The 27833-nt window shown below is 17.3% G+C and overlaps 4 protein-coding genes across 9 annotated transcripts; 3 read left to right on the forward strand and 1 right to left on the reverse strand.

The window, feature by feature from the left end:
- Positions 1–237: 237 nt before the first annotated feature.
- Positions 238–2236, forward strand: LOC100864919 (uncharacterized). Of its 2 annotated transcripts, XM_031918789.2 has the most exons (3): positions 238–379; positions 468–741; positions 1882–2236. In XM_031918789.2, the coding sequence occupies exons 2-3, from the start codon at positions 472–474 to the stop codon at positions 1918–1920; spliced, it is 309 nt and encodes a 102-aa protein (XP_031774649.1). In that variant the 5' UTR covers positions 238–379; positions 468–471; the 3' UTR covers positions 1921–2236. The 2 variants fall into 2 exon arrangements, with proteins under 2 accessions (XP_031774649.1, XP_086764602.1); XM_086908476.1 differs by having other exon boundaries at positions 468–2236.
- A 1164-nt stretch (positions 2237–3400) lies between these two features.
- LOC100864802 (peptidyl-prolyl cis-trans isomerase NIMA-interacting 4) lies at positions 3401–5464 on the forward strand. 2 transcript variants are annotated; one of them, XM_086908480.1, is made up of 4 exons: positions 3401–3712; positions 4226–4453; positions 4535–4654; positions 4785–5464. In XM_086908480.1, the coding sequence occupies exons 2-4, from the start codon at positions 4343–4345 to the stop codon at positions 4941–4943; spliced, it is 390 nt and encodes a 129-aa protein (XP_086764606.1). In that variant the 5' UTR covers positions 3401–3712; positions 4226–4342; the 3' UTR covers positions 4944–5464. The 2 variants fall into 2 exon arrangements, with proteins under 2 accessions (XP_086764606.1, XP_031774646.1); XM_031918786.2 differs by having other exon boundaries at positions 3517–3712; positions 4333–4453.
- Positions 5465–6668: 1204 nt separating this feature from the next.
- LOC100864683 (L-selectin) lies at positions 6669–22607 on the reverse strand. 2 transcript variants are annotated; one of them, XM_086908479.1, is made up of 6 exons: positions 22497–22607; positions 11163–11209; positions 9990–10106; positions 7799–7978; positions 7555–7720; positions 6669–6999 (listed from the first exon to the last, which is right to left on the reverse strand). In XM_086908479.1, exons 3-6 carry the CDS (start codon positions 10096–10098, stop codon positions 6795–6797), a joined length of 660 nt encoding a protein of 219 aa, XP_086764605.1. In that variant the 5' UTR covers positions 10099–10106; positions 11163–11209; positions 22497–22607; the 3' UTR covers positions 6669–6794. The 2 variants fall into 2 exon arrangements, with proteins under 2 accessions (XP_086764605.1, XP_003697117.2); XM_003697069.4 differs by having other exon boundaries at positions 11163–11352; positions 22497–22584.
- On the forward strand, positions 14265–26803 carry LOC100870714 (uncharacterized). Of its 3 annotated transcripts, XR_015292195.1 has the most exons (9): positions 14292–14776; positions 14973–15489; positions 17362–17629; positions 17733–17930; positions 19618–19785; positions 19860–20052; positions 20160–20420; positions 23771–23892; positions 26497–26803. XR_015292195.1 is itself a non-coding variant. In XM_086908477.1 (8 exons), the coding sequence occupies exons 1-8, from the start codon at positions 14654–14656 to the stop codon at positions 26725–26727; spliced, it is 1959 nt and encodes a 652-aa protein (XP_086764603.1). In that variant the 5' UTR covers positions 14265–14653; the 3' UTR covers positions 26728–26803. The 3 variants fall into 3 exon arrangements, 2 of the variants coding, with proteins under 2 accessions (XP_086764603.1, XP_086764604.1); XM_086908477.1 differs by lacking the exon at positions 23771–23892 and having other exon boundaries at positions 14265–14776; XM_086908478.1 differs by lacking the exons at positions 19618–19785; positions 23771–23892 and having other exon boundaries at positions 14306–14776.
- Positions 26804–27833: the final 1030 nt, after the last annotated feature.

Raw genomic sequence — 27833 nt, forward strand, 5'->3', positions numbered from 1 at the left:
AATTCACACGTTTTTTATCTTATGAGAATAAATATTCTTATCTAATGTTTTTATTGTTTTCATATTTTTAATCAATAATATATATTATCTTAATATAAGATATCTGAATATGAGATATGTATTTAGATAATAATGTTTCGTGTCAGTTGAATAATATTTGTAAACAATACATGTACTTGTATTTTAGTTGGAGACAAATAAGGATTCCTTTATTTGTTCATTTTTCAGTTCATAATTCATCACAACAGTATCTTCGTCAGTTAGAAATAATTTTTAAAAAATTTTTCATTATAGCATCGAATGATAATTTTTTAAATACCTCTACTGATTAAAAATCTACTTTCAATTTATCTTTAGCTAGAGAGATAAATTTTTATCGGTGAGTAAAGAAAAATCAAAAAATACTGATATAGACAGAATATCGCCGTTAACAAATTTATATTATATGATATCTCATTTTAATTTAGCAACATGAACACCAATGCTGATGTAAATGATATTCATTTAGCATTTAGTATGATAAATGAATTTGAAACTGTATGGTTAACGATAAGTAATGAGGAGCCTAATCAAGTCAATTATCGTATAATAAAATCATACTTGGAATATATAAAGAAGCAATTAGATTTTATCATGAAACCTCATGCTTTTGATCCTGTCGAGTATCCAGATCTAATAGAAAAAAGAAATCACTTTATGAGAAAATGTATTCCACTTATGGCTAAAGCGGAAGTATATTTGGTGAGATACAAGGAGTTTGACTTCAATCTTGAATTATGGACATGTGAATAACTACTAACATTCCGCGAATAATTTTATAAAACTTTATCGTTTTTATATGTATATTTCTATACATAAATTCAAAATTTTCAACAATTTCTATTTGGGGTTATTTAAGTTGGCGGTTAGTAAAGTTGGGAAATATGCACGAGCTATAATTGCAAGGTTTATTAATTTCTTAAGGTATTATAAATATCTATGTTAATTTTTTTTATATATGTCACCTTGTCTAGACTAAAGTCTTTATGCACTCTTTTTATAAGAAACATGTAAAGTGGAAAAACCAATGGAAAAACAATAATATTTTAGTTAGATTTTATAGATTATGGAACATCTTTGAATTCAATAAGATTCGTTAAAACAAATATATTTGAATTCTAAAAGCTAAAATAAATATAAAAATTGATATGCAAAAATATTTATTGACAACGCTTGTTTATTAAGTTATCAAGTAAGTAATTGTTTATCAAATAATTTTATTTTGTATTATAAAGTGAGAGAATTCATCAAATGCTGATGATGGATAGAAAAAGACAATAAAGGCGATCCTCTTTCTCCTTTATTAAAAAATGTAAAATTATAAAAAATTATATCGTATTTTAAAAAATTGTATGTACTTAAGGTATTTAATTTACTTGTTAAATTGTTTTGCATGCTAAATTATAAATATAAATATAAAAAATATAAATTAGAAACGAATTTCAAATCATGTAAAAGAAAATTTAAAAATCAATACTTAATTTATCTTTCAAATATGATATTCATGATTCTGTCTAATATAAAATACAATTTGTTATAACTATATTTTTTATAATTATATAATTATATAATTATAATTATAATATTATAAATATAAGGTTAATAGGGTAATACATATGTTCATCCAATCGTATTTTTATCATCTATCATTTATATCATCTTTTATATTTATTTTGGCTTCTAGAATCGATTCTTCAAAGATTCTCCACGAATCATTAATACTTTGAATAATCTAATATAAATAATTACAATATTTTTACTTTAATATATTTAAAAATAATTATTGGATCGATATAACGAATGATTTTTTGTACTCTAGATCAAAACTTCTGTTTCAAACAGGTTACACATTATGATGCCGTAAAGTATTCTACGAAGTAAAATGTACAACATGGAAGATAAATTTTGTATTAAATATATAAATTCTTGTATATATGAATCATTACGAGAATCATGTTCATGTTCATGAAAAATATTCATATAATTTCATAACAAATTCTATGTAAGTATATATCAATCACCGAGTTATATTACCATTTCTTATATTATATATAATATATTTCTTATATTATATATAAACTATATTGTATTATATATAATCCATCTTAAAAAAACTGATGTTACGAATATGAAATTGTACAAAGTTTGAAATAGCAAACTTTACTTCGGGACATTAAAATTTTTTCTCTTTTTTTAAGTCTTTTTAGATTTTGATTTAGAACCCAAAAATGTTTTTAAGTGTTTATTAATTCAAAAATTAATGTTTCATATTTTTTAAGTATTTTTTATATGATATTTTAATTTTATTCGATTATAATTCGATTGAACACATTAAATTTAATTATATGTTCCATTTAAATTTTTAGATATATCTTCTTTTTTTTTTACAAATTAGAAATTTATAATGAAATCTTCTAAACTAATAATTTTTTATTATAATGATATTTTTGCTATTATATATTATTTTGAAAGAAATGACAGAATACAAAAAAAAAAAGATACAATATTACATTGTTTAATTTCATTTATCGTGCAAAGATTATTCGATTTTCTAAATTCATCGAAAGAAAGATAGTTTTTGCAAATTTATTTTAACCATATTAATTTTAATAATACTAATTGTCGATTTATATAAAGAATAAAAAATAAGCGCTACTGTTAATCGGTACATAATTAAAATTTAATTAACAAAAATTTTTAATTAAAATTAAATTTAAATTAACAAGATTTTTATTAAACATGATTGAGGATAAAAATAAAAGTTCAATTAATATAATCATCTATAATATCTTAAGGCGAATACAGAATAATATATATTATTATCTTTATCAAGTAAATAAAGCTTTAAGATATTGATATTGAAGAAAATTGAGAGCAAAATTTAAATTATTTGTGCACATATGAAATATTATATATTTTTTCGAATAAACAAATAATATTCATATAATTTCATAGCAAAGAGAAAGTTAGAATTCAATAGAAAATTTTCTCTTAAAAATTCTAAATTTAATCATTATTGTTGTAATAAATTAGAAATTTAGTAAATCAAGCATAATACTTAAGATTTTTGAAAAAGACATTCAACTTAAATTATTTATATTATTGCTATTTATATTATAACAATAAATAGATCATAAATTTTGTTGTTTTCTGATTTTGTTGCTAATTGCAACAATGAGACACTTTTATCAGTAGCCTAAAGATGAATAAAAATCAATGGGAAATATTCTTTATGGAACTTTATGAAATTGATCTATTATCGAATCACGAACTTATAAAAAATTAATAAATTCTGGATCTAGAAAGTGGGATTGCAAGAAAAAAAATATTTTACGAGTTAGAATATTTTTCTATTTCTAATAATTAATATCTATATATCTATATATTATAATAAAAATAATTTTATCAATCAAAAGTCTGTTTGATTTTCGCGCACTTTATCGAATAGAACGTTCAATACTCTATGGATACCAACTTAGTTGAATAAAATAGCTGAATAAAATAATTCTTAATCACTAAATATTTACCATTTACTTTAGATACTTTTAATATAAGATAATGTTAAATTTGTAATATTGTTTTATTTTATTACTAGTAGTAATAAGAAGAGAACAAGAATTGTATTGTTCTATGTTTTATATTTTTATTTTAGTATTAACATAAAATTAAACAGGTAAAGAAATTGATTTAAATATACATAATTTATAAATTTTAAATTAAATATAAATTTTATTAATTATATAATATGTAAATGTTATAATAATAATAAATAGAAATAATATATATAAAATAATAAAAAAAATATTTGAATTTGAGGTTATATTGCTTATATTTAAGCTATTTACAATTAATGTAAACTTAGTTTAAATTATTTTTTAATTAAAAGTATAACTTTTAAAAGGGAATACAAATTAATAAAAATGAAAAAGGAATAATAATTTTCAATATTAAGCCAAAGAAATTAAATGAAAAGATAAATTAAATAAATAATAAGAAATTCAAAGAATTCATAGAAATAATTACAAACATCAAACTTTATTGAAAAAAAAATATAAATATTATTATTATCATTAACTAATTAGAAATTAATAAAATTTAATATAAATTAATAAGTTTGTAAGATTTTTATGTAAAAAAACTATATGATACTATTAAATATATACATAATAATGTATTATTATTATAGAATTATTACTAAATTATTATATTAATATAATATAATATAAGAAATTTAAATAAAAAATATGAAGTAAAAACTTAAAATTTTTAATTTAATATTTTTATGTAAATAAGAAATTCAAATATGCCACCAAAAAAAAGCACAAATACTTCAAAGGCAAATAAATCTAAAACTGTAGAAACTAATAACGGAAAAGAAGAGAAAAAAAAAGGAAATGCTGGGAATGCTGTAAAGGTATGTTAAATATATATTAAAAATAATTGTATCTTATTTATATAAAAATAGATCTATAAATATAATTATTTTGCTATAAAGGTTAGACATATACTATGTGAAAAACAATCAAAAGTTTTGGAAGCTTTAGAAAAATTAAAAGCTGGAGGGAAATTTAATGAAGTAGCTGCCACTTATAGTGAAGACAAAGCAAGATCTGGGGTAATGTAACTTATTATCTGTAATATATAAAATATTAATTTTTAAATAATTGCATCTGTGTATTATAATTTTAATATATAAATATTTAATGTGTATTATAATTTTAATATATAAATATTTAATATTTAAGGGTGATCTTGGGTGGATGACTAGAGGATCAATGGTAGGTCCATTTCAAGAAGCTGCATTTGCATTACCTATTTCTTCTATTAATTCTCCAATCTACACAGATCCACCAATTAAAACAAAATTTGGTTATCATATTATAATGGTAGAAAGTAAAAAATAAATTATGTATAAATAATTATGTATATTTATAATTTATTTAATATATTTAATTTAACTGTATGAAATTAATAAATTATATTTATAAAAAAAATTAAGTAATTATAAAGAAAATTAGAAAAACAAAATCTTATTGATTTTGATGATTTTGAAATATTTTGCTGAAAATAACATTTTAAATAATTTTTTCTTATACATATTATACTATTCAGCTTTATATTTCAAAATATTTGTAAAAAACTTAATATTATATAAGTAATATATAATGTATATTATATAATATATTTATGTGTACATTTGTAAGAATATAAGTACTTTTTGTTTTGTTTATTATTAAATATTCTTCATACAAATTATATCAATCTCTAAATATAGTCATTTTAATCATTTTTATGTAATGAACAATGAATTAATAAATTGTGTAGAAATTATATTTGAAAAATGTTATGTTAAAATAATTATCATGAATAATTATATGAATTTTTTAACATATGTAATAATTATAATAAATTATTCTTGGTTTAATTGTGGCTGTTAGATTTTTTTAATGGAAATTTATCGTGGAAAAAACAAAAAAAATTTCATTTTAAATCATCTCTTAATAACTTATATATTAAGTTAGATATAAAATATAATATATTTCTTTCTATTTTTATTAATAACATTTAATTATTTCATGAATAATGAAAGTTCAATATTTTAACAATTTTTTAAATTAATATTAAATAATTTTAAACAATTTTTTATATCAACTTTTATTCTAATTCTATGAATTTGAAAAATGTTCAAAAGTATTTCAATAATATAATATTTTCATTTTATATATATATATACTATAATATGATATTAACATTGTATGTATATATATATATATATATATATATATACATACTATAATATAATATAATACACACACACACACACATACATATTACATTACTGATTGACAAAATATCGAAAAAAAGTTGCGAGTTTGATTGATTTCGGCAGTGTTAATACATTCATAAAAATGAATATTGTTTTGATCTCTATTTTATCTCAACTATTAATTTATTACTAATGTATCGTACTTTATATTTAAAATTACTTATATTATATATGATATATGTGTATGTATAATTTACAATGAAATAATATAGACTAATAAAATTAAATTTTGGAAGAATTAAATATATATAAAATCAATCTACTAAGTTTCCTCTTCATTGATTTTAATGATCTTGAAATATCTTTGTAAATATCATATAACAAAGAATATCATTTTGAATTAAATTTTTTCTTTATACATAATCGGTAATCGATTTTAGTTTTCGATTCTACATATCAAATTTTATCTATACATATGATTCATAACAATGGTATGATAATGTGTGACCAACTATAAACATTTGATCAATTGTTTATAAAAGTACATTAAAGTATATCGAAAATTTACTTTTTTATACATATATAGATTTTAACAAAACTTTTTTTAAAATTTTCTTCCATAACATATATATAAGAAAAATTTAATATAGTATACTAAGAATAAGGCTAATTGAAATTTTAATTATTGTAATTGTTTTATATTTTATTTTTGTATTCCGCGAATCCAAAAGTTCAATGTAATATCAATAGTTTTTTTTATTACTAACTCGAAAACCAAAGTCAGTTTTGTCAAAATAATGTTTTTTATGTATAATAATGTCCTATAATATATTTTAAAATCATTAAAATCAAGAGGAAAGAGTTAATCACCAGATATCATATATAATTTTACAATAGCGTTAGATATGAATTTACATAAAATACTAAATAATTATAAGTATACAGGTATAATAACAATAAATATAATATAAACTATATTTTATTTACTTTAATTACGATTATTAGGATTAGTAAAGTGAACATATCTCAATAAAGAATCATTATCTTCACACACCCATGGTTTTTTATGATGACAAGCAACATCATGCCAATTTACTCCATCATTATAAAATTGATTTAATACTGCTAAACAATTTTCTGGTGCACCTCCTTGTTGTATAGCTTCACGATTATCAGGTTGCGGTTTTCCAATTCTACAACATATATTGTCATTTGTTAATTATTAACATGACAAAATAATTTATTGTTTTTTTTTTTGAATAATATATTTTTTTTAATATATTTCATATAAAGTAAGATATTGATTAATTATAACATAATGAAAAAATAAGTCACTTTTGATGTAAAAATAAATTAAAATAAATTGTGCCAAAATTTTATTGTATTGATTAATATGTAAGATTTCCTATTTAACAAGAACAATTATGAAAAATTATCAGGAAAAAAATTTTATTGTATCATTTTATATCAATATTATTCACATTAAAGTTGATATATATTGTATGATATAAGTAATATAATAGATTCTTGGAAATTGTTCTTTTATTATTTTTATTTATCTTTATATAAGAAATTGTCATGTGTCATGAATTTTATTATAAATTTTAAGAAATTAAAAAAATATTTGAAAATTATAAATGCAATATAATGTACAATAAAAATATTTATAAAATTAAATTTTAAATATTGAAAAAATATAATATTAATATTTTTAATTTTTAAAAATTTTCAAAAAAAAGAATACTTACCCTCCACTCTCAGACCAATCATTTTGAGAGCGATCAGTAGTAGGGGCAAGTTTTTGTAGTTCTGCAGTCCAGAACCAACCATTAATATGAAGAGGTTGAAGATCAGGCCTGTCACATCCTTTGAAATCACAAAGTCGTCCGGATGTCCAAATATATTTTACATTATCTAGAAATTATAATTTTTTTCTTATCCATGTTCAAATGCTATGATTTTATAATATATAGATATAAAATATTTCAATACTTTGAACAATGCGACTTTTAATAAATTCATTCTCTGCAGAAGTTTCCAAGGAAACAAGATCCATACATCTTTGTCTACAGAAATTTCTGCCTGCTAACCAATCAAGTTCTTGTCCATTTGTTCTTGGATCAACCCATGAATAATAATAACCCTTGCCATTAAAACGTTCATGAATAATCCCTAAAATAACATATTTAATTTTTTATTTTAAATAATATAAAATTATTAATAGATAAATTTGTATTATCTAAAATTTATATCATTCAATATTAAAATTTAATTTATTTGAAACACTATCTTGATATTTTTAAATAATTAAAATATTTTATAGTTTTTTTATAAGAATTAAATAAATATTCATATTTGTGATTAAATTTTTTCTTGAATAATTTTCATTTTAAATAGAAATGACCTTTTAATTCAAATAAAACAAATTTTTTTATAAAAATTCATAAGTAATTTCGTTATAATTTAATATGTGTATGATAAATATAATAAATTAAAATTAATTTATTAAGTTACAAACAATCGCATTGAAAAAAGAAGAAAGAAAAAGAGAAAAGATAGAAAACGGGCGAAATCGTCCTTTTAGATATTACACATTCTAAGATATATATAAAAAAATATGTAAAATTATGTAAAATTATCTTTCAATAATAAAATAATTTATATTAAATATATTATAAAAAATATTATAAATATTAAATATATTTATAAAAAATGGCAAATATCTATTCTATTTTAATATCATTGAATAAATTCTCCTCTACATATATTCTGATAAATTATTATTCAAATACACACTTCAAATTATAGAAAGTTAAATAAATATGCGCACACGTTATTTAATATTCATATTCAATATTCAGATTTTTATAACTAAAATAAATTTATAGTTTCAAATAATGAATTTCTAATAATGAAGCATAATCATAAAAATATAAATATTTTGAAATTCGTAAATTCAATTTCTATTCACCAAGAACACAAGAGAAAGTTTCATCAATGACACTCACGATTTTAAATATTACAGTCACGACTTAAATGTTGAATTGGTATGTTAATTATACAAGCCACTTTCTCGAATGACAAAAAGAAAGTTTGATGGTACATAATATAATGAGAACGCATTCCATAGAAAATTTAATAATCAGAAAAATGAAAGTTAGTAGTAAACAATAAGTTAAGACACTCAAATTATATTTAAATTTTTTTAATAAAAATTTATATCTTTTGTATTTTATAAATAAATTAAAGAAAAGTTTTTACTTGTAATAATAAATTTATACATTTTGGAATATATTTTTTATCATTAATCTGTTATTTATGTTTTATATATATTTATACTATATTATAATATTCATAAAATATTTGTATAATATATATAAATATATTATAATTATTAATTAAATAATAATGATGTTTTATAATAAATAAATACACATATTTATAATATATTTTTTTTATTATTTCTTAAATACATATTATTAGCAAAGATATAAATATAATAAAGTTTTGATAAATTTTAACAAGAATTCTTTTATATAAAAAAATCAATATGTAATAAATATAAGTATAACTATTTATGTACCTACATTTATATATTTATTATACCTATAATTTGATTATATTTGTCTTTTTTTTTTAAATTATTAATTAATAAATATATTTTCAATATTAAATATTCAAAGAATAAAGTAAAAAATAAAATATAATAAATTTATAAAATTATGTAAATTTTAATTGCAAATTAAAAAAGAATTAATTTAAAAAAAGGAATGAATATTTAAAAAATTACAATAAATTTTATAATATAAAAAAATAAAATTAGAAATATACGTACATATCAATTTCAATATTGAAATATAACAAAATGTTGATTGTTTCGTTTCAGTTTTATTTTAAAAGCATAAACGTGAAGAGCTTTCTCGCGTATTTCTTTTTGATTTAATAATATTATTAATTATAACAAAAATATATTATAATATTAGTTATATATTAATATATATTATGTATTATAAAAATATTATAAAATATTATTTTATCATATTATTTTATTATAACTATTTTTATTTATCGTAATTCAAATTTATAAAAAAATTAATATAACTTAAAACTTTCATTATTAATATTGCAGCAAATATAAATATAATGAAAGTTATTTTGTGTGAAATTATAATTTATTACTTACTTTGTGCACAAAGCGCAGGAATTGGTGCTTCTAAAATTCTTCTAGTAGGTTGAAACTGAGCCGTTGATAAAGCAATTAATGTACCAAATAGAATAACAAATCGTATCATTTTTCCAGCTAGAATAAAAATATAAATATTAATTATGTAAATAAATACATATATAAAATATAAAATAAATACATATATATAATATATTATAATATAATATAATATAATATTATAATATAATATAATATAAAATATAAATATAATTCTTCAGAAATAAAGTTCATCCTTATTTGTAAATTATAGTCACTTTACAATAATGAAAAAAATAAATTTATTTAATATTTTTTTCTAATTCTAAAATCTAATAATTTTTTATAGTGGCGATTTTAATATTATATCTGTTAATAAATCAATATATAATAGATCGATAAATAAGATATTAAAAAAAAATTTATTCGAAATAAAATATATTATATTTTATAAAGGAATGCATAATATTAATTTTTTGAAAATATAATAAGTTTAAGCGCTAACAATTCTTATTCCTAAAGTATTTTTGAAATTATTATTTACATTTAATTATTACAATTATTATTTATTAATAATAATAAAAATTTATAATTAAAATAACTATAACAAAACGTTATAGTAATTTCGTACTATTTATATTTCATATATTATAATTATACATATCGAATAAAAGATATTTTTTAAAATAATTTAAACGGAAAATTTTATCTTTTTTTTTTTTTTACATATTTTAATATTTTTTGTGGTAATGAATATGAAGATAAAAAATTATACGCGAAGATAAATATATAAAAATAAAAATTTTTATTATTATAAATTTTTTAAAACAAGATTAAAATAAATTAAATTTAAATTAATCTTTAAATAAAATTAAAACAATAATTTTATATATTTTTATTGTAATAAAATATATTTCAACTAATTATATAATATTTAAAAAATTATATATAATATAATATTATATATAAAATTATATATATACTTATTTTAATTATGAAGTTTATGGCTGAATTTGTAAATATTTATTATTAATAAATAATTAGTAAAAATAATTAATAAATAATTTAAAAAAATTTAATTTTCTTTTAAGGATTTCTGTAATTAATATAAAACCAAAAAAATCCTTTTCGTTGTATTGAATCAACGATGCTTACCTAAAGACGTTCTCCGAAGAACTGCGATGCTCCCATGAATAGCACCCCTATATATACATATATATAAGTACATGCAATGGGGACATGATGTCAATACTTTTACGATTATACGAAGTATTTTCGAGAAGTATTTAAACAATTTTGTATACTATACTCTTATATTGATATTTTTGTATATTAATACCTTCATCTAAAAAGAAAGTTTTTAAAATATTATTTTAATAAAGATACAAATATTATAATAATTAATTTCTACAAAATAGTATATAACAATTTTGATACATGATATTGATGATAAATGATATTGATGATAATTATAAATGATTTGATAATTTATTAACACAATAATAATATATACTTTCATTATATTCATACAAAACAAATTAATTAATTTCGAATAATATAGAAATCTTCCTTTCTGTTTATACAAATACATATACTCTTCATTAACGGCTTTATATTTTTGCGGGGATTATTAAAAGATAGATAATGAAATATACGTAATCGTTTTTTCTGTAAGCATTATAAATATATTAATAATTACAGTATTAATTAAATTGATTATATAAATAATTTATTTTTTATTACAAAAATAATTTAATAGAAAAAATTTGAAAAAAGATCCATTATTACATAATTTTTTTTATATTTTCTGTTAGGAAATTAATAAAATTTTTTTTTTAATTATAAACTAAATAGAAAATGTATTGTGCAAATATTATAAGTTATCTACATATACTTAAGTTTCAAAATATTTATCTAAATTGCAATAAGAGAATTCTTTGTTTATTTTTTATGTACTAATATTTTTAAAATATCTTTATCTTAATAATGAAGAACATTATAGGTACCGTTAGAAAATAATTTTAAAAGGTAATGTAAGTAGGTGACCTGAAAACCCAAAAAACATACTATATCGATTGGATAAATCGATTTTTATTGTATATACAATAAATAATTTAAGCAGAAATAAATTTTGTATTTTTTTTTAGATATATATTAAATATAAATAAACATATTTAATAAATTTCATATTCACAATCGTTAAATAATGAAATATATTACTTAAAAATGTCTTTTTAAAAGACAAATTATTATATCTATTATTTTCACAATTTTATAAAAATTATAACAGAAAATAAAAATTTTTATTTTTTATTTGAAACAATTTTTATTTAAAATAATAATTACTGAGCTTTAAACAATTTTCTCTTTTATTGTATTTTTTATAATTATTTTATAAAAAAAAATACATAGATACTATTAAATAATAAAACATAATTGTTATGAGATTGATTTCTTTATAATTATATTATATTAGCATTGTAGTATATTATATTAAATCAACGTTGCAAGAATAATTATTTTTTATTAATGATTTAATAAAAAAAAACAGAAAATATTTTAAAATAAAAATAATATTTTATTTTTCAATCTATATTTTTTATTTATATTATTTTATATTATAAGTATATATTAGAAGTATATTGTAAATATCGTTATCTTAAAAAATATAACATTAATTATTTGATTAAATATTTTTTTGATTGAGTACATATAATTTTATGTAATATGAATTATTTTATATTATTGCTATATTATTAACATTTAAATCTTTACAAATTAAAAATTAATATATAATTTAATAATAACTTAAATCTTTATAAAATATAAATCAAGGAAATTATAAATTTTTTATATATAAATTGTATTTATTTATATATATAAATAATGTTAAACATTATTATATACATAATGTAAATATATATACATACATATACATATACATATATATACATATTAGAAGTTTTTAAAACAAATAAATATATATAATATATATGTATTTTATATATAAATGTCAACTATATATAAATATTTTTCGATTATTATTAATATTAATTTATTATTAATATAATTTTATAAATGTAAATGATTTTTTTTCCTTAAGAAATGAAAAAGTGCTTATGAAATAAAATATTAATTTAATAATTCAATTTCAATAAAAGTACACCTTATATATATATATATATATATATATATATATATATATATATATATATATCATAAAAAAGATTATATTTATATTTATAATATTTACATAATAATAATTATTATTATTTATAATCATGACTATTTAATATATAAGAATATAAATTATGTTTATACATAATTTTTTTGAAAATAAAAAAATTGAAATATGGAAAAATTTCATTTTGTTAAATTATTTTTTTTATACTATATTTTTTATACTATACTTTTTTCAAAATGTACCATCAATTACAGGATATTTTGCATAATATATATTAGTATATATAAAGTTTTAAATACAATTGATAGTTTAGATGAAATTGTAAATATTGATTATAATATTATTATAATAAAATTCTTTGTCAAGAAAAAATTTATCTATTTATATGATATAATTCATGATAGTTATTTATAGAATTAATAATAATTATTAGATATTGATTTTATACAAAAACGAAGTTTAAATAATCTTTTCTTCCTCATATATCATGTGTATTATATTTTGAATTTTTTTTATTTTTTTGTATATCATGTATTTATATTCTGTATTTTTTTGTGCACTTAAATTTTTCATAAATATTCATTAATAATGATTATTTATAATAATAATAAAATTAGTTATTATTTAATAGTAATAATAACATTATTAATAATAATAATCATTAAGCTTGCATTTTTTGTACATCAGACTTTAAGCATTCAAACTTAAAAGACTTTTTTGACAATAAGACATGTACTCTATGTGATTATTAAAGAAGCATTTTATAAAATATTTAAAATATTTATAACAGGATAATGATTTAAATACAATACAAAATAGTTTTTAATATATTTCATAAAAAGTGTTTTATTATTATTTTAATATTGAAACTAAAAGATGTCTTTTTAACATTGTCTTTATTTAATAAAAAAAATTTTTTAAATTTCTTTTATATAACTTTCAATGTATACATTTATTGTATAATATAAAACATATTATATTTTAATTGTTAATTTAATTTAAAAAATGCTGTGAATTTTAAAATTTATAAAACAGAAGATATACATCAGAGTCTAGTAATTTGAATTTTACGCATGGTATAATCTTAAAATCCCTAGTACAAACATGCTTATATATATACAAATATATATACTTTTTTCAAGAAATATAATGAAATAATTGTGAACTTTCATTCGAATATAATGTAATGAATTATTTGTTATTAGTTCAATTATTTGTTAAAAATTTGTTATTATTATCCATAAATATACTAAATATAAGCAAATATTTATAAACCTTATATGTGTATTAAAAAATTGTTTATCTTGTGGAAAGAAACAATATGTCCACTATTCTTCTGAGCATTCAATATTTTCAATTTATTAAATATTATAATATAAATGTGAGATAATGTAATTTCATTTATCGCTTTTTGACAATGTATTTTGTTGTAAAACTTGTTTTCGAATTTTATTTGTGAATCATGACAGAGTCGGAGCTTTGCCGGCTCTGTGCCGAAACCAAAGAGAATTTTATTGGAATTTATGAAGCAGAAGGACAAAAATTAGCCATAGAAGCAAAAATTGCTAAATGTTTACAAATTCAGGTAAAAATAATTTCTCTTTTTTAATTATTTTTTTTTTCTTTTCAATATAATAAATTTATTGAGTTTTTTTATTTATATATTTATATTAATAAAATATATCTTCTTTTTTTCTATATTTTAAAATTATTAAAGTAATTATTTGAATGTATATTTAAATATAGTATATATTAATATTTAAAAAAAATATTATTTGCAGGTACTAACAAATGATGGATTACCACTTACAGTTTGTATAGATTGTTGTATTTTATTGAATCAGTGTAATGAATTTTTTGAAAAAACTAATCAAGCACAAATATCTTTAAGACAATTACTTCTTGATCCTAAAGTTGAACCACAACCCTTAGAATCAAATATAAACTATATTGATAAAACAATTACATTTCCAAAGGAAGAAGTTAATGAAGGAATTGTTGAATGTCACTTATCAAATTATATCCATGACACCTCTAATGTTTCACATAATTATTTTATCGAAGAAAATAAAAATGATAATCAAAAACATGAAACTGAAGAACCTCAAGATATTATAAAACAAAAAAAATGTAAAATTCAATTAAAAAAGGCTTCAGTTAAACAAACTAGAAAGAAATTAAAACGAAAAAATCAGAAAATGGAAGATTCTGATGTATATATGAATACTGATTTAAAAAAAGAAAATAAAAATATAGATATAAAAAGTAATATTAAAATTCCAGATAATTATATGACAGGTAAATATAATTATATTTATATACATATATTATATATATAATATATATGTGTAATGATTTTAATATATGTAAAATCATTTAAAATATTTGAAAACATAAATCATCTTTAAATTTTCATTCTTATTTTTCAAAATTTTGTAAAATTAGAGCCTTCAATTTCTAAAAACTCTCTAAATTTAGATAAATTATTATACAATATTTTTTTCAATTTTTTGATCAAAATTAAATGGTGTTTTATAATTATATGTATACATATACAATATAAAATATATTTGCACATATATGTTTTTTTCATTGAAATACTATTTTTTATATATTTTATTTTATATTTGTTCTATATTTTATTTTCAATAATATTCAATTTTTAGTAATCATAAAAGTATCATAAAAAAAATACTACAAAATATTCTTAGTTAATTAATATATAATATTAATAATATTAATAATATTATAATAATTGTAATGTGAAAATTTTTTATTATCATTATATAATATATATGTATATGTTATGTATATGTTATATATATGTTACATAATGATAATAAAAAATTATATATATATATATATATATATATAAAACATTTGAAACTTTAATGGAATAATTCCAAAATATAAATGATCAAAATTATATATAATGTAGTTCTTGAAAAAATATTTAATTGTTATTGTTATTTTTATATGTTAAAATTCATGTAGAACGGATGAAAGCAAAGTTGAAGAAATTTATTTCAAAAACTCTAAAAAAATGATTAAAAGTATAGTAATTATTCGTTTTTAAACAAGAAAATCTAAAATTTGTAATTAAGGATGATTCGCTTAATTATTACTATATATAATTTATTAGTACAAAATAATCTCCAAACAAAAAATAAATAAATGTAACACAAGAAGTGGCCATACAATTTCCAATTATTAGGTAATAATAATATATAATAGAATTGAAAATTAAAAACTAGAAAACTTATATTATATTATAAATTTATATTATAAAATATTTGAAGAAATATCTATATACAACTATCTATATACAACTATCTATATACAACTTTTTTTACAATAACATTGGATATAATGATCTTTAAAAATTATTTCTTTTAATTTATTAATAAATAAACTTATAAATAAATTAATAAATTTTATAAATAATAAAATAACTTAATAAATTTTTTCATTTTATTTGATTATCTCTTTCTGAATTTCTTTATTTATATTTATTTATTTTTTTTTTTTATTTCTTATCACTACTTATCAAATACTTTTAACTAATTCTATATATCATATAAATTTTTAGTTTTTTTTTTTTTTAAATATCTTATATTTAAAAAAAGTAGTATTTAATTTCAATATATCATTATTCATACAATACAAATGCAGTTAAAGAGATTTTATAATATAAAATAAGTTGAAAATTATGTTGAAATTGTTTTCGAGAAAATAAAAATAAAATACTTACACATAAAATATAGAATATTATAAATACATAAATTTAATTGATTCTCATTTAAATATATATGGAAATAGATATAAAAATATTTTACATATAGTAAAATGTAGTAAAATAAGTAAAATATATAAGATTACATTATTGTTTAAGACTTTATTTTCAAGAATAATTAGACTTATATCTTAGTAATTAATCAATTATATATATTTTATTAATTTTTAAATTAATCTTTTTGAAAATGGTACTCTAATATTATTTTATTATTTTTATTTTATATTTTGAACTATAGAATCTCTCTAACTTCTTTTATACTATAAATTACAGGATAGCTTATACATTTATACATTAAAGTTTTAATAAAATTACATTAATTATTTAAAAATTATATTTATAATTATATTTATATAAAATATAATTTTCCAATATAGGTACAGATACAGATTTAGAAATAATAGAAGCACATGCTGTAGAAATTTTAAAATTTGGACGTAAAAGAGAAGAATCTTTAAATAGATATCCATGGCTTTGCACTGATTGTAATGATAAATTACCCAGTTTAGAAAAATTGAAAGAACATCATGAAACTATTCACAATCAACAAGCAAAATATATGTGTGTATTATGTTGTAAAGTTTATGATAAATATTATGGTTTTCTTACTCATGTCAAACGACATAAAAACAAAACAAAATTCAGGTAAAAAATATTTATTAATATATATATTTATATACATATAAAATATTTAACATATAATAATTTTTAATAAAACTGTTTAATATATGTTATAAATGTTACAAAGTTGTGAAGATTGTGGAAAGTCATTTGTACATAAGAAGGTATTAGATTCTCACAAAGCAATTCACAGTGAGGAGAGACCTCATATATGTCAAACTTGTGGAAAAGCATTTAGGCAACAAAGTGCTTTATATATTCATAGCAGATGTCATTTACCAGATACTATGAAAAATAGATTTCCTTGTGATCAGTGTGATAAAAGGTATAATTTAATAATTGAACTTAATTTATCTATTAAAATAATATATTGTTTATTTATAATTATATATAATTTTTAAAATTTCAATTTTCTATACATACATTTTTAAATTAAATTACACACGAGAGAGAGAGAGAGAGAGAGAGAGAGAGAGAGAGAGAACAAATGCAAAAATTATATATATAAAAATATTGGTTTTATTAAGTTATAAGTTTGCGTTAGAGTAAAATGGAGACAGAACAAGGTAATAGTATGATGAAAATAGAACTATTTCATTCTATCTCTGTTTTGCTATATTAAATAAGAAAATCATAAATCATTGAATGAGATATATATATATATATATATATATATATATTAACTATTATATTGATTGAATCATTTTTCAAATATTCAAAATCATTTAAAGATCATTTTAGGTAAATGTATTTTTATGTAATTTTTTCATTTTATAATTATAAAAAAAGTAAAAAAATTCTTTAAAAAAATTTCTTAAAAAAAATTTTCTTTCTGCAATATTTTTCTTTTACAATCATTTAAATTAGATCATTTTTATATCATTAAAAACAAAACAAAAAAAAAAGATATTTAGTTCAAGATATTTTATATTTTCTTATATTCATTACAGGGATAAAAAGCATTAAAAGAACCATGTTTCACAACTTAACTAAAATGTTATTAAAATTGATAATTATAATTAAAATAACAGAAAATTAATATGGTAATTAATATTTTATTTTTAAAAAAGAGTGCGGATTTTTTGTCCCTTTAGGAATCCTCTCTTTCAGATTTATACAAAATGATGAAAATTTATTTTATTTAATTTAAAAAAAAACAAATCTATATTTGTAGATTTTGAAGAAAATGACTTATCCATTTTATATAATATATAAAATTTTATATATATATAAAATCAGGTAAATAAATTTTACCTATAATATATATAATATATATAATAATTTATAATTGATAAAAATTGTAATAATTTTATATAATGTTTATATAAAATTTATAAAAAAAACGAATGTAATTTTTAAAAAGAATTTTTATATTATACATTTTATATTAAGATATCATCTTTATATGATGATGAAAAAGTCAATAATATAAAGTCAAGATATTTAATTGTTGCATTAAATGATAGAAAAAAATATATTTGAAATTAAAATTTCGTAAGATAGAAAAACAAAAATTAAAATATTAATAAAGTCTGATAAATTTGAATAAAAATGCATTAAAAAAAAAATTATTATCTTAAAATATCAAAAAAAAAATTCTTGAAAAAAAAATTGTTTGATTTTATATATATTTTTTTTTAAGTGTAACTTTATTATAAATTGTTGTATAAATATAAACAAATTGTATACATTACATATTTAGCTGTTTTTTAAAGAAAAAATTGTAATAAAAAATAAACATAAATAAAGTTACTCTACAAACTAATTAAATCTTAAATAATTAATTTTTTTTCAAACAATTTTTTTCAAAAAGTTAAGTTACAACACATGGTTCCTTTAATATTATTTATCTTTGTGGTATAAACTATAATAAAAATATAATTACTTTAATAGGTTTTTAATAAATTCAAAATCAAAATATAATTATTAAAGATAATATTATATAATATTATATAATATTTGATTATTATAAATAAAGTATAAATATGCAAGTAATCAAAGAAGTTTTTCAGATTTTCAACAAAGCCAAATTTAGTCACACATAAACGTATCCATTCTGGTGTTAGAAATTTTACATGTGATCAATGTGGTAAAAGTTTTATTCAAAAAGGAAATTTAGAAGCTCATTTTTTAACTCATTCAGCAGACAAACCATATAGTTGTACCCAATGTTCAAAAGCGTATGTTTACTAAAAAAATAAAATAATTTATTATATATTTACTTAGTTTTAATTCTATTTAATGTAATTTTCAGTTTTAAAACGCCATTGCAATTAAAAAAGCATGAAACAGTTCATACAGGAGCAAAACCACATCAGTGTGCTGTATGTGGAAGAACTTTTAGAGAAAAAGGTACATTAAGAGAGCACCATAGAATACATACTGGTGCAATGCCATTTACATGTGAATTTTGTGGTAAATGTTTTCGCTTTAAAGGAATATTAACTGTAAGTTAATATAATAATTAATTCAATAAATGAATTTATTATTGATTAATTGATAAATTATTTGTTTTTAAAACATAAAATAATATTATTTAAAAATTTATGTTTAGACACATAGAAGACAACATACTGGTGAACGTCCATATAGTTGCTTAGAATGTCAACACCATTTCACAAATTGGCCAAACTATAATAAACATATGAAACGTAGACATGGAATTAATACATCACATACAAAGCATTTGTCACAATCTCAACAAATACAATCACAGCAGCAATTACAAGAACAGCAACCAGAACAATCACAAATAGATCAATCAAATGCAGAGCAGTCATTGTCTATATCTAATACGGAATCATCAACTGTACATGTAAGAAATTATAGTTTGATCTAATCTTATAGTTTATAGAAAATATAAAAAATATATAGCATTATAAAATATACAAAATTTATTTCAGAGATAAATTCAAAATATTATGAATTTTATATAAATCTACCACAAATTTTATTTTTTTAAAATATCATGTCTTTATATTTGTTTCTACACTGAAAGTTAAAGTTAAGATTATGAGAAAATCTTAATTATTTCTCATAATAATCATAGATATCTTAGAATTTTTATTTTTTAATTAACTTGATTTTTTTCATTTTTAAAACCCAAAATTAAAAAATTTTGAAATTCTTTGAATTTTTTTTTTTTATATAAAAATTGATATTGCCAAAAAAGAATGAATATATATAAATCATATAAAAAATGCAATCACAATCATTGATTTTTTTCAAAATTAATAATAATTCATTACATCTCGAAAAAAATGATAATATTTTATATAGTTGATTTTTAAAATATTCAAATAATTTAAGATATATTATATAAAATTATATATAAAATTTCAAAAAATTTAGCAAATTTAAAACAAGTTTATTTAATTATAAAAATATAATTTTAATAAATATTATAAAATAATAATAATAGTCAGTATTAAAAAAATTCATTTATCTTGATATTATATTAAAATATAATAAAAGAATTCTTTTCTATTATATACAAAGTTCTTTTTTAGTTTTATTATAAAGCATTTATTATTTTCAATTATTATTTTATTATCCTAATAATTTCATTAAGTCAAATTTTCTTAAAGGATTATTTTCTTTTAAATCCTCTCAGAATTTATTTCAAAACAATATTTATTAAATCTATTTATTTAAATAATATAATATAATGATATTTATATTATAAAATCAAATTGTAATATTATATGTAATTTATTTGTTAAATATTATTTTCTTTTAAATGATATATAAATTTAATATAATTCTAAAAAATATATTGAATGTGATTTTTTTTGTGAATGTAATATATGACTTTCTTCCAATATTTATATAAGTTGTCATTAAAATATATTTTTATTATATAATATTTTATCACATTTAATTTAATTTTTTCCATGAAATTATTACATTTATGGTTTTATCATATATTTTTATTTACTGTATCATTTTTTATTATCTGATTTTATTTGTATCAAAATTATCAATATAAATCTTTATTTTTTATATTTTGATAGTAGAATAGATAGAAAAAAATTAAATTATATTTTGTCTGTGTTATAAGCATTGAAAACTTTTTTTTATAATGTTTCTTATTTGATAACTATTAAATATTTATTTTTTGCTGCATCAAAAAATTTTCAAAATATTACTTAAATTTTTTCAAGATATATATAAATGCTTAAAATTGAAAAACTCTAGACTTAAACTTAATATAAATTATTTCTAGATCAAATATTTTATATTTCTATAAATAATATTAAAAAATAATTTTAAAAAGTATGTATATTTAAAAAATATGATTTAAGTATGATTCTACTCATTTATTAATTCATACCAAAATTGATCTCATATGTTAAAAAATCATTAATTTTAATGATTTTCTTATTTTCTATATTAATACTACTATATAAAATAGATTTTAATTTGATCTACAATAAAATTTATGACAATGCTTTAATTATTAAAAAATTAACAATATAACCTCAATTATTAAAATTAGAACTATTTGAAAACAATATATAAAAAGAAAATTTTAATTAATTCTTTAATAAATTCATTGACAAAAATATATCAATTTCTATGTAATGTATAATGAATAGAATTTGAGACATCTATTAATATTCATAATGAAATGCGAAATGCTTATAAATTGTAAAAAGAGAAAGAAAGAGAATAAAATATTTAAATCTTCTGGTACAATAAAAAGATACATGTTATTTAATTACATTTCTGAAAATAATTTAAATTCCTTAAATTGTTTTCTTATTATAATCTTATGAATGTCAATAAAATTATCTTATAGAAAAGTCACAAGTTAAAGCTTTGAAAATATTTTGATGCCAGTTATAAAAATAAAAAATATAGTTTTTAACAAAAAAATATTGAAATTTACCTTCACTTTTTCAAGATCATTGTTAGGTCAAATATTAGTATTCGTGTTTGATATACTACGACTTTTGTCTGAAATATTTCTTCGTGCTTTTTATATCTTCTAAAATATTTATATGCTAAGATTAAAATAGGACACTCTGTATATTTCATTATACAAGATAAACTATAGTAAATAAATGTGAATTTTATTATTTGCATTGTGTAAAAAATTATATGAAACAAAGTTATACAATTTGAAGAAAAATATATTACAATGATCAAAACTTTTTAAATTATCTTTTTTTTTTCTCAAAGAGATTTTAAAATAATCGAAATTTTTTTAAATAAAATCCTATATCTTTATAGATTAAAGCAAATTCAATTATCATACTATTAAAATTTTTTAAAGACAAGTAGCTACAATTATAAACATCCGTTATCAATCAAATGCTTCGAAAACTATTTTGATGATCGTATTTTCGTTGACTATAGCATAAGATCATTGTTTAAACATGTTTTGCGATATTATTCGATTTTTGCTATATTTATCCAACATTAAAAGCATAATTAATGATTTCATTTGATATGTAACATGCTGTTTTAAATATTTAAAAAAAATTTGCAGGCTATCAATAAAGTAAGTGTAAGCATATAATAATTGTACATGTAGATGTCAAATATATATTTACAAAAATTGAGTAGCATTTTATAATGTTCAAATTAAAAAATTTTCTTAAAAAATATTTAAGCATATGATATCATTATTATTATATAGTGAAATTAAATAATACTTAAAATTACTTAGATTAAAAACTTCTTTAACAAATAATTTTTTAAAATAATTAGTTTTTTTGTAGATAATGATTTTCTAAATGATATAGTTCAATTAAGATATTAAAAAATATTTCATTCAAAAAAACATATTTGATTTTTAAATGTTTTTCATCTGTTTATTTATAAATTGTTTATTTATAAATTTATTATTTATAAATTATAAATTATATATTATTATAAATTATTTTTCTCCTGAAATTATATAATTTTCATACAAAATATTTATCTTGTATATAGGGTGTCCTACGTAATCGTTATTGCGATTTTTCAAACACTTCTGTAAAAAAAAATTTATAAAATAAATTTTCAACATAATCTGTGAAAAAAGTATTTTCAACACAATTTTCAAATGTGTGAGATTTTCAAAGATGAATTTTAATAAAAATTTCCAAAAAATTTTGTTTTCGATAAAATATTAAAGTCAACTTGAGTTTTTTAAATAGCATCATATATTTTTCACAGCAATCTAGCTGATGTTAAGACAAGTTCAATGACCTTGTATACTATGATCTTGAGATAACCTTGGATTCAGAAATATGAAATCTAAAACGGAGACGTTAATGTTAAAAACAACGTAATACAAGGTATGTTGATTTTTATTTTATTTATACTTTTTTTGTAATACGTTTGTAATTGTTGAGTTTTTTGTTATGATTTGATATAAAAAAACATTTAATATAAAAAATGAAAATTATAACTTCGTGTTTCTGAATCTAAAATCACTTCAAGATCATAATCATTACATCAAGATCATACTGGATTATTGAATTCATCTTGACGCTATAAAATAATAATACGCAATAAATAATAAGCAATAAAGTAAAAATACACCTAAAAATGAAAAAATTAATTTTTGTTATTAGAAACAGAGATACAAAGAAAAAGAAAGGAAGAAAAGGAAGAAAGAAAAAAAGATTTTTATTTATTATTAGAACTATTTAAAAATCATGATGAGAATTATATGGAATCTTATAAATAAAGTTATATTATAATTATATTATAATAAAGTTTCATTTAAAAAAAGTATCAATGATCTTGGAATTGATTTAAAAAAAATGATTAGAAACAATATTTTTTATCGTAATGTATAAACTTGTATTTTCCAAAAATCATTGCAGATTTCGAAAATCCTTTAAAATCATCACTATTAGATTTCTTTATAAATTCTTTTAACAGAAATTTATGATAGGTTTTATATCATATATAACAGTTTTATAACAGTTTTAATAAATGCTATTGCATCAGTAATTCTTAATATTGTGTTAAATATAAATTCGGATTTATTATAAACAAATGCTAATAACATATAATCAAATATTAATATATTATATATTGTGCTAATATTTAATATTAATGACTTTGATACATTTAATATATTAATTAAGAGTTAAAGTAATTGATTGTATTATAGAAACTAAGAATACAATTTCGATTATATTTTTATATTAATTCCGAAAAAATTTAAGATAATTTTAAACACATTGTTTATTATTAATAAAATCTTAAATGGTCTTTTTTTTTTTTAAATATTTTTTTACTTTTTAAATTAGATTTTGTATTACTTTCAATACAATTATTCTTTTGTTTTTGTATAAACATATTTTTTTTATGTAACATGTTACTATCAATTATATATTTTTTATTCATATCTTATATTCAAAATTCAATTTTCTACTTCATTAATCATTGTATTATAACTTTAATATTTTAATAATTTTAATATTTTAAAATATACTAACAATGGAATTATGAATTAATTTTTTTTTCTTAATAATTTCATAAATTGAATATTTATTTTTCATTCATACAATAATGAATGAAAAAAATTCATATAACATATATTCATACAATACGATTTTTTCTTATTATTCAAATTTAAATCAATAATTTTCATTTTTGCTGCCAGCGTCTCTGTTTTGAAACCATTATTAAATAAAATAAGATATTGTTAATAATTTTTTGGAAAAGCAATCTAAATAAATAAAAAAATCTATTTATTTTTTGATCGGGCATTGTATATTTGAATATACGATTAATAATCGATCTAATGGAAATATTTTATTATTTAATTTTTTCGAAACGATTTACTGCTTGATAATTGCAAATATAAACATCTTGCTATATCATAATATAATAAATAAAACAGTAAACATATATTTTTTCTAATATAACTTGCTTTAGGAATATATTTTGAAACAAATTACATTGATAATTTATATTTATAAATATAATAAAATAATAATTTAATTAAGATATATAATTTGAAAAGAAAGATATCAACGAAAAATGGTTTTTAATGAAATTCTTAATTAATACAAGGATTTTAAGAAAAGTTAATATCTATAAATTTTTTTTTTCTATAAAAAAAATTATGCATATAGAAGATAAATAATTTTATTCTGAATCAAAAAGTAAATATATATCATTCTAAACAAATAAATATTAAATTTTTTTTATTTTAAATTAATATTTAAAAATTTTTGATGTAATTTTGATTTATAAATACATCTAATGCTGCCAGGATTGAAAAAAAATTTTTTGCAATTTCTTGTAATTTTTTTTTTGATTATATTATTTTTGTCTTAATGAAAATTAAGCTTTAAATTGTATAAGAAACAAGATCTTTTATAAACTAAATATTTTGTATTAGTATAACATTTATTTTTCTGTTTAGTAAAATAGAATTAAGATTAAATAAATTAATTTTAACAGAACTAAATTAAATATTAAAAAAGAAATATGAAAGAATAAAGAATAATATAAGTTAAAAAAAATAAAATTGAATTTATAAATATTTTTAATCATTTTTAAATATTAAATTTATCTCTGAAATAAGTAATTCTAATCAATATAGTTTAATACTTCTAATAGCAAATAATATATAAAAATTGACATCATAGATTTTATTATAAGTATATTTTTAAATAAAAATATAAAAATAATATAATGAATTTTAAGTGTGTTTTATATAAAATCCCATTATAGAATTTTAAAGCATTAAGAAGTTATTTAATTAAAAGTATCGAAAATATAAATAATAAACAGATGAAAAAAGTATAAGATTACTATGGAAGTATTTAATTGTATTGATTAAAATTTATTATTAACTATTATTTTGTATTTAAATTACATTATAATTTATACTATAAATATTATCAATATTTACATTGTATTTATTTTTTATATAGGTGATACAAACTATTTCACATACTGCAACTCAACCACTTATTGTACAAACTATTCCAACTAGTACTGTTCAAAATTTTCAACCTGATGTATCCAGCACAGTACAAGATACAGTCTTTCGAGAAAGGAATACAACATATTTTAATACAGTGCCAGCAACTCTGCAAAATTTCTTACCACCTAATTTATCATATAATTTTTATAATATTTCTAATGTTACATATAAAGAATGATTTAATATAATATAATACAATCATGTTACTCAAATCAATTTTAAGAAATACATGTATAAGTTTGTTTAATCAATAAGTAACAGATATTCCTTTCTGATTTTTAATTATTTAAAATAATTTATACTTTATTTTAAAAATATAGAATTTCAAAGAATGTAAATAATTAATTATTTTTTTTAAAAATAAGATTAAGAAATAATTGTTTTATAATTGTTTCTTAATAATAATTAAGAAATAATTGTTTTATAAAAATTGTATATTTTCATTGAAATAGTTAATGACATAATCGCAAAGCAAAAATATTTTTCAATATTTTTATTTATTGATAATATGTTTCGGAAACGTCAAAGTATAATGATAAAGAACTTTTCTTTTTTATGATTAGAGTTGCTTAAACTATATATAAATATTACTTTATGAAGTTTATCTCGTAAGTTATACAAGATATTAATATTTAAATAAAAATAATTTTGACTCAATTCTAAAAGCCAAAAATTGATATATCGTTTTAGGTTTATTTATTAAATTTTAAACAATTGAAGTTTGACCAAGCAAAACAGAAATTGTTATCTTTATCCTAATTATCCTGCCTTTATTTCCATTTCGCTTCATTTAACTTGCTTAAACTTGTTTAAATTATTTATAACTTAATATATATATTTTAATCAATTTTTTATATTTCAACTTTTGTATTTGTTTTAATCTCTAGAATCATTAAAGATATGCGAAATAAAATTTTGTATATTTATAAATAATTATCTTGATACAAAAATAAAATCATCTATATGGTGTCATATAAACAAAATAATGATGGAATTTTTACTCTTTTTATTAAAAAATAATGTATAAATATTTACAAAATGCAATTTATTCATTTTTTAACCTAAAATATATATTTTATTTGTTAATCTTTATTTTATTTCTATTTTAAATAATATTCATAATGTAAGTTTTGGAAATTGTAATTTCGAAAAAAATTAAATTTTAATTTTTATATTTATTTTATATTATATTAATTTTAATATTTAATTTGTAATTTTTATCTTATAATTTTAATTAAAAATAATAATAAGAATAAGAATAATACATAAATATTTAAAAAAATA

The sequence above is a fragment of the Apis florea genome, unplaced genomic scaffold (genome assembly GCF_048593485.1).
Source record: "Apis florea isolate Af1SG1 unplaced genomic scaffold, ASM4859348v1 contig_3078_pilon, whole genome shotgun sequence".
Lineage (NCBI taxonomy): Eukaryota > Metazoa > Arthropoda > Insecta > Hymenoptera > Apidae > Apis > Apis florea.